General features: G+C 30.2%; 1 protein-coding gene across 4 annotated transcripts in view; it reads left to right on the top strand.

Annotated features, from left to right (window-relative positions):
- MEMO1 (mediator of cell motility 1) overlaps positions 1–12,150 on the top strand; it is a 93,428-nt gene extending 81,278 nt beyond the window's left edge. For 3 of the 4 annotated variants that reach the window (XM_023536935.1, XM_011370753.2, XM_023536934.1), the window contains 2 exons: positions 4,736–4,840; positions 6,187–12,150. In XM_023536935.1, the coding sequence (XP_023392703.1) occupies positions 4,736–4,840; positions 6,187–6,318 (237 nt within the window). In that variant the 3' untranslated portion in view covers positions 6,319–12,150. The remainder of the gene's footprint in view (positions 1–4,735; positions 4,841–6,186) is intronic. The other variant, XM_023536933.1, reaches the window with a different exon arrangement.
- Positions 12,151–12,810: the final 660 nt, after the last annotated feature.

The following is a 12,810-nucleotide window of genomic DNA, read 5'->3' as shown; positions in this document are numbered from 1 at the left end:
AAGTAGAACCAATGAGCTTTAGGCTGACTTCTGAATCTGCATCTGAATTACCTTACTGTAGATATCTAAAGTTACTAGAGCATAACTTTAAAAATTTTATTTAAATAGTCTGAAATACAATTTCTGAATAAATATCAAGTATTCGATTTTAATATTTGATATAATATTCAGAGTTGATTGTTGTCCACTTATTGAAGCATTTCTATTTGTATAAAAAATTTTTAAATGGCTCATAAGTGTTCTGTTCTTTTATTAGCATGCTTTTAATTCAAGTTATAAGTCAATTCTAGGAGTTAGAATAAATGGATTAAAATAAGAATGGTTGGCTCTGTTTTATATTCATGTATGTATGTTTTTATACATATATGTATATATGTACACTCACTGTTAGCATATTCATTTCATATAATGTGTTTTCTTAATTGATTTAAATAACCAAATGGTGAATATCCATCTGTATATTCCTTTCCTTTCCTAAAGTGCATTTTATGTTATAAATAATTTCATTTATTCGAGAACCAGTATCTTAGTTCCTACATGCAATCTTTCCTGAGCAAATACAGTGCAATGGTTCTCTGTGTATTATAAAAATGTTAGCAATTCTGAATTATAATAATTATACATTTTGAAAATAAATTATTTTTAAGTAGAAAACTTTAGGTTTAACTTGTTCATAATTAGTGTATTAATTAAGTTTGGTTCTTCTTTGTTATTAGAAAAGTCTTATTAAATGTAGTTAGTAAAAAGCTAGAAAAGAAATGAAAGTATTTCTAGATTGTAGAACCAAATAAAAGTAGCTATTCTTATTCCAAAATGTTTATATCTTTAGCATTTGAATATCTTGGAAATTAATTATGTGAAATAAACATATAATGAAAGAAAAAAAAAAAAAGGAAATCCTGATCTTCCAGATGTTGAAGTTGTGGGGACGGGGAAGATAACTACTTATAGGAGATGCAGAGTCTGAAAGTCATAATGTTGTCAGCTATTGACCATGGCTTTTGGTAATTAGTACTTTGTAATTTCAGTAATTACAGTGACAAAAGCAGAATGTATTTGAAGACATTGATTTTTAACTTTTTAGATCACATACTTGAAACATTAACCATTCTTATACATATTTTATATATGTTACATGATCAAATATTCTTTTTTCTGTACCACTTTTGATGTAGACCAATGTTTCAGTGTGGACATTGGCAAATTATTTATGATTTGGCAGAGAGAATCTGAAAATATCATTGTAGTCATCCTTATAACTTCTTTTCCTTCCACATTTATTAGTAGTTACTTCATTTACTTTGAACTTCATCCACTTCCTTTCTTCCTACTCTTTTGATAATTAAATTATTTCTATTTATCTAATCATTCTTCTTTCTCTTCAACTTAGTTTTATAACATCATCTTTAAGATACCTATTTAAGATAGCTACATATTATCTTTAGGATAGTACATTGCTTCTTAGCACTGCTATCTTTAGGGTGTTTTTTTTCCTCGTAAAATTTCTTTTACTGTTAGGTTTTATCTTGATACCTTTTACAGAAACCAGAATATTTCTTTTTCTCATCTTACTTCCCTAAATATGTACCCATATCTCTAACATAAAAGTATATCCTTACTTAAAAAAAGGAATCCTAATGATTTGATAATATGGTGGTTAATTATGTGCTCATAATTAAAAGACACCATTCTAGTTCTTATTTCTTAAAGACCTCTAAAAAAGTTTTGCTACTCTTTTGCGTTTGTTACTTTAGAAGGAGATTACTTGTGGGTGATAGTATTTAAAATTAAATAAAATTTAAATTAAATATTACATATAGATAAACTTTTTAAAAAGGGAAGATCTTTTTTTATTATTATTAAATTAGAGTGTTGAATTTACAGTTCTGTCAGCTAAAAGTTTAGGATTGCCACTTGGGATTTGACATTACAAGCTTTCATTCATTACTTGGAGAGTCAGCACAATGATATATTCCCTCTGCTCTTGTTCCCCTCAAGGTAGAGAGTTAGCTTTCAAACTGAGACTTTCTTGCTGATGCTGCTAAATTGCTCAGAAATCCAGATCATGATGCATAGACTTTTGGTGTTTATAAATGCTAATTTGAATCTTAGAGCTGAATGGGTTATGACCTACTTCACTGCTTCATATTAGATTAAATTCATGTGAATAAATATTCAATATACTAGGCTGTAGGCAAACTTCCCATTACCTGGACTTTATATTCACTAATCATATCTTCCAGTATTTTAAGGAATAGAAAAGTTAAGCATATTTGAGAAGTTAGGCATATTTGAGAAGCATTTTATTTTCATCATCTTGAAATTTTGGCAACAGTATTGCGCTAGTGTTTTCATCTTCTTGGAATTTTGGTAATAGTAATTTCAAAATTGTTAGCATCAAAACTTAAAATATATACAAAGTGTATTTGCCAGTGTTCTGTATTAGTTAATGGATGTCTTGTTTTATTATCATTATTGCTATTGTTTGTGTACTTCATGAATTTTCTGATTCTAGAAGTTTACTCATGAGAAAAGCCTTTTTTTCTCTCTGTCTCTCTTCTATGAAAAGGCATACTTCTTGACTGTCATATTTGTCAAAGAATTGAGTGTAATGAAATTAATTCTTGCCCTAGTAGGTACAAAACACAGTTAAGAGAAGTAAAATTTTAAATTTAATCCTTTAGCTTCCATCATCTCAATTTAAAAATTTCCCTGTTGTAATTTAACCATTAAATCTTAATTTTGAACATTTTATTTAGTAGCGTTTTTTCTACACTTAAAATTTTATGTCTTTCTATATGAAATTTCTTGGCCAGTTACTTTGAATTCTTAGTCTTCTGAAGTGTGATGATTAGCTTCGTTCTCTTTGAATTCAATATATAAATATGATACGTTTGTGAAAAAATGTGCTTTGAGATTTAAACATTAGGACATATATTGGAACCTCAGTGTTAGGTAACTTATTAATGAGTAGAATTCTATTTAAGGTAAGCTGTTTTAGACTTCATCCAGGAGCATTCAAAGTTCTTTTACAATATGTATACCTATGATAGCCATGTGAAGTTATTCTAAGAATTGTTAGTATGTCTTTTGTTATACTATATGAAGCAGTGTAGGCAATGAGAACGATCCTAGGATTAGAAATTTAGAGGCAAGCTTTAAATCCTTTTTATGCCTCAGTTTTTTCATCTTCAGGTAATTATATCTTGATTATCTGTATTTATAGAAGAGATTTGTTACTTCATCTCTAAATTACTACTTAGTATAGAAATATATTGTGTGATTTTCTTTGTACCAGAATTGTGATACAGATTTATCTTAGGTTTAACTTTTAAGTTAGTTCTCATTTCTCTGAGCTTGCACCAAATGTCAATGGAGACTGCTGACCTGGAAGCCTCCTAGTTGGCAGGGGAAAACCAACTTAGCATTAAATACTGGTTGTGGATAAGTCTGAAGAGTGGCTAATTGATGTGCAAGTAATTGAAACTTGATTATACATGCATACGCCTGTCTTTCAGATATATTTGTAGAAAAATGTGGTCATGTTTATGAAGGACCTGAATTTTTTGAAAAACTTTCTTTATTAATTAAATTTTGATGTTGCCACTGTAGTATTTGTATGTCACCCACTGATTACTATCATTTTTCAAATGAATGTTTATCTGATTAGGTGCTTTTAAGCTATGCTTGTTTTATTAAAACATGTTGAAATATAATTTTAAAAAACCACACAAAATATATCAGTTAACTTCCTAGTTAAACTACCATTTACATTTCTCCCAGAGGATATTAATCCAGTTTATTGAATACAAATGTAAAGTATTTTACCAGAATAAGAAAACAAGGTAAGGTAATTGCTGAATGAATTGAGTTAGAATCATTCATTTATTTGCCTGATTCAGATGAGTTAAAGTTGCTCTATAGTAATGTGTTATCAACACATTATTTGAATGCATTTGCAGAATATGAACTTAGTGTGAACAAATGTCCAAGTCATAGTGGTGGTTTTAATTGTAGCCTAAAAACTTTGATTCCGAACTTAAGTCTTGAAAATAAAGCATTCTCGTTTAAAGTTTTAAAAAGATAAAAAGATTTTCTTTTTTTTTTTTAACTTGTTCATAAAAGACCTATTTTGCTTAAGCTTTATTAATCTTTTGTGGGTTTTGAATTAATTAAAAATATGTAAATTATATTCTTAGTTTGTAGTATCTTTTTAATCAGCTACCTAGATAATTCCTGATAATTTGAAATGCCTTGTATACTCTTGATATTTAAGTATTGTTATGGAAATAGGTAAATTACAATCAACTTTTGATTATTTATGCCAGTGGTAGGAGAAATAATGGATATGGGGAAAAACAGACTATATCAAATTTAATTTTAGATTTTATATGAAAAATTTCACAACAGATTTACTTTTGTAAATATTTTATATAAGAAAAATATACAATTGTGAAATGTTGGAGGATTGTGAAAATGGTGTAGAAACACCAGAAGGTCAGAGAAAACTAAACTGAGGATTAAAAGTTTTCTGTTAATAAGTGTTATGTATTATTGAGTGTTGACTAATCGATGAATGAGTTTGGTATTTCACAAGTTTTATTAAATGTATTTACTTTTCTTTAATTGAAAAATTAATAATAAGCTCTGAGTAATAGTTTTGAAATGAAACTAGTAAATAATAGTGTTCTTTTTTTCTTTTTCATTTTCTTTCTCTCTCTCTCTCTTTTTTTAGGGTATGAGTATTATAGAACAATTAGACCCTGTATCTTTTAGCAATTACTTGAAGAAATACCATAATACTATATGTGGAAGACATCCCATTGGGGTGTTATTAAATGTGAGTATCACTAAGAAGCCTTGATTTTTTAACATTTGATCCTGTGATGTTTCAAAATATTTTAATTGTTATCATCTATGACACCTTATTAGCTTTGGTTTTAAGTACATATAATCAGTTTTCTTTCTAGTACCTTTAAGAAAATTTCTATTTCCATTGTTTTGGTTGTTTGAATAAAGTTATTTATCACTGGAAGATAGGCCAATACATTCTTTTAAATACAGGAAGTTATTTAGACTAGAAACCCCTTTTTCTCTAGATTCTCAGCCAATTCCAATATGTTCTTTATAAATATAAACCAAAGGAGTCTTTCAGGAGATATGTTCTCATTAGTTTCTTGGTTTTATTTAGTGTCTAGTCTATATGAAAAACAAATTGAAGATATTGCTCTTGAACTTTAGATATTTATAAGTTACTAAAGCAAGACGGATGATACTTATATGTTTTTCTCTTTACAAGAAAAACAGTATTTCATTTAAAGAATGGTAAGAGACAGAAATTTTGGTTAGCTATATTTTCAAAAGAGAACATTTTTTTCCTCCGATAAATAAAAAAGTATGGATTTTCTGAAAGATAATGTAAGACTCTTTTAAGGAAGAAAAAAGTGTATGCTCAGGAATAGGAGGAGGAAGTAATTATGGGGTCATTGTTAGGAAAGGCAGAGAAATAATGGAGAAGGTAATATAGTCTAGAATAGTTCTAGGGTAGGCACTTGAAGACCAGTGTTAATTTAATGTGACTTGAAAGACAATACATTGTGGATATTTTGGAAGGGTTTTCTTTTCAGCAGTATTGGTTATTTGGAAGAAAAGCCTGTAAAGGGCTTAAGCTATACTTATTTCCTAACATCTGAATTGGATCAAATAAAATTTTAATAAAATAAATGATGAACCAATACACAAAGTAAAAATCCTGATATACCTCTTAGATCTGGAACCTAATTTATGTCATTTCAGATTTAGTAAAAGTCAGACAAAGACTCCAGCATTTCAAGATAGTATAAGTAGCTAAGATTTAGTTTACAGAATAGAGAGAAAGATACTGTGGGTTTTTGTTTGTTTTTTAAAGTGGCCTTATTAAAATACAGAGAGAAGTTGCGGTGGAAGATGACTGATATTTATTGAGAAGCTATATTAGGAGAAGTTCTTTGAGAGAATGAAGTAAGACATTCTCTCTTATTCCTGTTGAGCATGAGGTGATGAGAAAGTCAAGAAACAAGTGATGAGAAGAGAGAAAGAGAGATCTAGGCTTCAGCTATAAAGTAGACCATGTTAAGCCACCAACACATTCAAAGAGTGCTCATTTTTTTTTACATGTCTGTCATAACCAACTTTTTCTTTTTCTAGGCTATCACAGAGCTCCAGAAGAATGGAATGAATATGAGCTTTTCCTTTTTGAATTATGCCCAGTCAAGCCAGTGTAGAAACTGGCAAGACAGTTCAGTGAGTTATGCAGCTGGAGCACTCACGGTCCACTGAAGCTCTGACTCCTCAGGGATGCCACCTGCACATACTCATACTCTGTTCGGGGTCCCAGCCTAGCCCTTACCAAGATACTGGTCCTGGTTTGGGGGGATTCTGAAACCTCAAACTAATAGAACTTTCTTCTCTTCTTTTCTAGTAGGTGTAGTCCTTCCTTAATTTCAACTCGTTAAAAAATGCTTTATAGTTTAGGGCAGTGGAAGGAAGGCTGGCATCAAATATTTTGATCAAAAAAGATGGCAATGTAAAGGCTCAGTTATGGCAGACAGTTTTTGAAAGTAACTTGTAAAGCATTTACCATATCCTAAATTTGCACTCTTTGCAGACTTGTGCACATATATTCCGCTTTCAGAATAGTTTTGCAAATTGTACACAAACAAAACAAAAAAGGTGGAAGCTTTTTAATAAAGAAATTGCATTTATAAATGATCTGTATTAGAATATAATAAATCTCCAGTTATAGTCAATTACTACCCATGTTGTACAACAGATACCTTCTATTTTAGTTGCTAATAAAGGGCTACACAACTCAAAAATAGTCTGATTTAAACTTATTGCTCTGTGGTATATATGAAAATTGTTTTTTATTAATTCCATCTCAGAATTTTTATGTTAAAAGTGGTAAACTTCAGCTCTTATATAAAAACATGTTAGGATGTATTTTATAATTTGCATATTTATGTGATTTTTTTATCACAGACATTAGAATCATATTTAAAAGTTAGCTTTTAAAATTACATACAGTTTGCCTTTTTGTTTGTGACATCACTTTGTGTCATTATTATATTGTATATTCAAGATCGGTAAAAGAACATAGTTGTAGTTCTTTACTTCAAAGATAGTGTTTGATAGGCAGTGGTCTGCAAATGAGGAAACACTGAATATTGTTCTTAGAGATTTTCAAATCATTGCAGACCATACACTGCTGCTTTTTTCAGTGCTTTAAGCAATTTGACTCTCTTACTTGAATTTTTAGCAAGAAATCATTAATAATATCAACAACAAAAAGCCACTGGATTTTCTTATAGTTCTACAATTTTTTTTTGTCATGATTTTTGGTGCGGCTCTTCCAACTAAAATAATGGTATGGTGTTGTATTTCTTTCTTTAGCGTAGACCAATTCTAGTCACTTTGGGATAATATGTAATTAGTTAATTATTGGCCACCACGCATGTACTAGATAATACTCATTTTAATCTAACACTGGGTATCTACATTACATTGGAGAGTGTTTATATCTTCAGTGTTATGCCAGAATAGCACAATTTTTAGATGCCTTGCACCAATTTTATTTAAAGATTTACATTATTATTTAATACCAACTTTTTATACTCAAGAATTGAGATAAAATGCTATCTTTTGGATTCAAAATTACCTACCTATACATGTGTGGAAATTATACTCTTATGTATTACTAATTTATTTCCCATCAGTTAGATATACTTTTGAGTGCTATAAATATTTATTCCTTATTTATTATAGAGACTATAAAAATTTTAAAATTGACTATGGAGTGAATTTTTAATGTTTTATGAGTATAAAACTAATACATGATTGTTATGGAAAATTTAGAAAATACTGAAAAGTATAAAGAAGAGAAAAATTATCTGCAATCTCACTATCCAGAGATAACACTGTTAATACTTTTTGTATTTCCTTTCAGTCTTTGTCTATGCTATTTATATGTATGAGTGTGTATATGTGTTTGTGCGTATGCATAATCACAGTATTGAGATTATACTGGCCATATAGTTGTATATTCTACTTTTTGTAACTTAACATCACAACTTCCCGATGTCTTTGAAAATGTGATTTTTAAAAATGGCTGCCTAATATTCTGTTGTATGAATATACCATAATTGAACTCGTTCTTTCTTTGGATATTAGATTGATTCTGATATTTCACAATTATAAATAATTAGTGGGATGGACATCTTTGTATGTGAAATTTGAACTCTATGTTAAACTAGGTTTTTAGGATATATTCATAGGAATGGAATAATTGGTATAGATGCTGAGAACTTTTTAGGCTCTTTAAAATATGGCCAAATTACCCTTCAGAAACTTTGTGCCAAATTAGCAATATATGAATATTCATCATACTGCTCCTTCTCCACTATTGATTATTATTTTTTCTAATCTTTTGACAGTTTGTTAAGCAAATATTTGTTTTTTCTTTTGATCATTCTAATTGAGTGGTTTTACAATGAATTCTTTTTTTGCCTTCTGTTATTTTATAGTTGATTGATTAATAAAACACAAGCGGGTTGCTTAGGTTGAGTGGGCAGTAGCCTTATAAGTATGTTTACTGTACATTTAAATTCTAGAATATTTCAACATCACTCTACCCTTTCTTAGAATATTAGCATCTTTTATACTCAGTCATTAAGTTAGAAAGAGTTCCAAACTGATAGTTAAATGTTGGCTTCTAGTTCTGTCTCTGCCACGAATTAATTCTCTCACCATAAATATTTCATGTTGTATTGAAACTTTTCTCATCTGTAAAATGTAGAGGTGATCGCTTAAGCACTTTCTAGTTTCAAAGTACTTTAATGTTGTGACTTTATTCTTTAGAGATTCTGGTATCAGTTATGTTAAAAAGCCACAAGATTGAATTAGATTAGAAGTATTATCTTCTGATTTCACTCTACATATATGAAGAGTTGTTATGGAAAAAGAGGTTTTTTTTAACACAAGGGGGAAATTAATTTGCATTATTTAATGTGATTAATATTACCTAAATTGTTGAACTTAAGCTTTCCTACTTTAAGTGCCTTTAAAAGTGTTTTCTATTTGAAATCCAAAATGTAAAGGAAATTATGTAGTTCTATACAGTTTCTTCTTTATTTTTACTTTGAGTTATTTGCAGCAACTTTCTTTAAACCTTAGATTACACAGATCAATATATTCATGGATTCTTCACTGTTCCATCAGTAAGTCCTAGAGAAATGTATGTTAAAGATTAGCTCAGTGAGCAGGTAAGTAAATGCTTGGTCCTGGGTGGGCAGCAAATCTCCATACAGAGTAGAATAAAGGACTGTTTGGTATTCTACTTTTTATATTTAGATATTCCAATATGGATGGCAGGCATTCTTAATTAGGTAATGGTTCTCAAATTTTTCTTTGGTAGCAAATATTTCATTACCCTAGATTAGAGATTGGCAAATGTTTTGGGTAAAGGGCCACATAGTAAATATTTTGGGTTTTGCACATGACACCATCTCTTTTTCAACTATCTACCATTGCTATTGTAGCACAAAAGCAGCCGTAGACAATTTATAAATGGGTGAATGTGGCTGTGTTTTCACTCAAACACAAAAAGACATTGAGCTGGATTTGGTCTGTGGGCGGCAGTTTCCTGCCTGTCTCCTGTCTTAGATGGTGTAGTTCACTTGTAGTTCAAATTCTTAGCTAGTGATTTAAACTGCAGTGAGTGGTTGTATCATCCCAACCCTCTGTCAGTTTGATGTGGTCTAGTTGCTAGGTTTGAGTGTTATTTAGGATTATAAAGGTAAGTGGAAAGTAGGTAACAGAAACTAGGGACTCTTAGAAACTTGTGTTAAAGCACTTTGAGGACCTTTTATTTGCTAGAGCTCATTGAAAGGTTTGCTTTGCTGCCATAAATTAAGAGTGATGAGTGGAGGTTGTGATTGGTTGTTGCAAATTACATAAATTATTCTAGGCGCGTGGCTACCTAGATAGAGGTGGAGAATGGATCAGATGAACCTTTCTACCTGAGCATTTTAGGACATTAAGAGAGATTGTGAAATGTGAGACTTTATTTTGCCATGTAAAGACTTTTGGGAAAATAACTACCATCTTCCATCACTATCACTCCATTTACCGCTACCTCCCCCCTAAGTATTGAGGAATGATATAAGCTCAGAATAATAAGCATTATTTAACATGAATATTTTTAAGTTGATGGAAAAATTACTACACTGTTCTTTTCTCATTTACTCTAGATCACTGAAAACTTCATCAAGGAGTGGTATCAGTCCATAGACTGACATGACAGTTGGGAAGTGCTGTGATACATAGTTGCTGAAAGACATAATGTAGTTATAAAACTATTACTGATTAGGAGATGTAGTTAACCACATGCATTCCGATATTCAGAGTAAAACTTTGATATCATTGTGTTAAATCGTAAGTGCCACATATTAAGGGTGTCATTATGAACTATAGATGAATTATAGAGTTGATAGGGAGGCAACTTTTGGAATGCTGAAAGGCATGAATACTATAGAAAGTGGGATGCAATTAAAGAAATTGGTGATATTTATTTTGGAGCAGATAAGTTTAAAGAGGGAGTTTTCTTCAAGTATTTGACTGCCATTTGTAAGAAGGAATCAAATTCTTTGTTCCAGGTGGAAAAATTAATTGTAAGAAATAGAAGTTTCTGGTTTCACACTTAATGTTCTAAGTGAAAATCGGGTCTTTAAAATCATTCAAAGCTTGATCGGGGTTTGTAAGTAGGATCCCGGTACTAACCACATCAGCATTATTTGGTATAGATCTAAAATTATGGGTCACCAAGCTGAAAAAAAGCTAATGAAATTAGTATAAGTAACATGAAACTGATTTCATTTATGTAAAACTCTTAAGGGCAGTCATTTTTAAGTAAAAATTTATTTTGATCATTTAACACTAACTTTCAACACATTATAAATTGGTAAGATGATTGTTATTTAATTGTTATTGATGGAACACTGGACCCTTAGAATAACTAATATACTTTTTTTTTTTTTTGGTTTCAGTTAAAATATTTAAATATAAGCTAAAGTTCTCCCTTTTACTGAAATAAATTTAAATTGGTCTTTGAATAAGTGACTTAGTTTTCTTAAACAGAGATGTTTCTTAAATCTAAAACAGAGCTATATCAGGAGCAGAAAAGAGTATTGAGGGAGCTTGCACTTTTTTATACCCATTAATGTCAAAATGGCTGAAGGGGAACCTGGAGCAGCTGGCCGATAAGCTTTTTTTGCGCTCTTCCTTTTCTCCTACCCTGTAAATAGAACTGAGTGGCATGTCACCGTGTCTTCATTGACCATGCTACACATTTGGTAAAATTACCCTCAACTGATGCTCGTAACTGGGACTTCTTTTTAAAAGTCACTGTTGTGGATGGGTTTATTTGCCTATCACGAGTTCATTGATATTTTCTGCTTGTTGGGTAATATGTGAAGAACTTCAGGCTTTTAGATATGTCATTTATTCAAGGGTTCTACAGTGATCCTACAGTGATCCCACAGTGATTTGTACCCAGGATGTATTACGTTTACTCTGTATGTGTATTTGTGTAATTCTAATGCAAAGTTTTGGCCAATCACCCTATAAAAATCATGGAAAAAAATTTAAAAAACAGTTCTGATTTTTAAAGCCATAATGTAATACAATTGATTTTTCATATAAATTGTAAATTATGTTCAAATGCATATTTTATACTGTAAAGTGAGGTTTGTAACTTTACTAGATGTAGTGGTATTTTTTTTTCTGTCATCCTGATAATGAAACCAAAGAGAATATAAATACCATTATTGATTGAGAAGCTATTGAAGGCCAAGTGTATTTGACTATGAACAAGACATGAGTTCTGGTCTTTAAATCTGCCAATGTAAACTTTTGGAAAATATTTTAATTTTTCTGACCATGATATTCTCTGAATTAGTTACTGAATGTGATGTTATATACATTTAAGTAAAGAGTATTAAAAAGATGAAAACTAAAAACACTAGAATGATATATGAATGACAAGAGTTTTGTGAATTTTTAAAATTAAATATTTAGACTGTTGAACTAGATTTAATAAAAGTATTTTTAACTTAATTTTATAAATGGAATTCTTTTTCTAAGTTTTTTTTCCTATTTAAAATTTATCCATTTGAATCTAGCACATAATAGGCATTTTGTTAGTGTTTCTTTAATTTCGATGAACTGAATTTTAAAAGAAGAACAAAAGGCAATCTTCATATGAAATGTTTTCTAAAGGATTGGAAAACATAAACTTTTTAATTGGAAGCCCTTTTTAAATGGGCTTTTTTCATTTTCAGTTTTTAATCCAGCTTCCTTCCTACTTTTAAAAGACAATAGAATTTAGCACTTCGTAGATTCTTTGTGATGTTAAATGAAATAAATGGTAATGTGAGTGAGTGATCTGGTAAATTTGAAACCATTGGCCCATGATTCTTAACTAATATTTTGCAATATCTTCTGGTGTTTACTGTTATTTAAAGTGTTGCAGAGTTTTTAAATCAGTTAATTAAAATGTGTTTTAGCTGCTTGCCCAATGACATGTCCAGCCAGCTCTCAAGTAGAAAGGCACTATGGAGAGCTAAGAAGCATTGCACGGAATCCATTTTCATCTTTGCCAGTGAGTTACTGCTGATTTGCTGGAACAATTCACTGCTGTTTTCAAGAGCAGAATTTATTGTTTTGTTAACATGAGTTAGAATTAAATAATATGACTCTTAAGGGCCTTTTTACCTT

This window comes from Pteropus vampyrus, unplaced genomic scaffold, assembly GCF_000151845.1.
Source record: "Pteropus vampyrus isolate Shadow unplaced genomic scaffold, Pvam_2.0 Scaffold173, whole genome shotgun sequence".
In the NCBI taxonomy this organism is placed as follows: Eukaryota; Metazoa; Chordata; class Mammalia; order Chiroptera; family Pteropodidae; genus Pteropus; species Pteropus vampyrus.
Note: the sequence above shows the minus strand (reverse complement) of the source record. Positions and strands in the feature narration are given on the sequence as shown.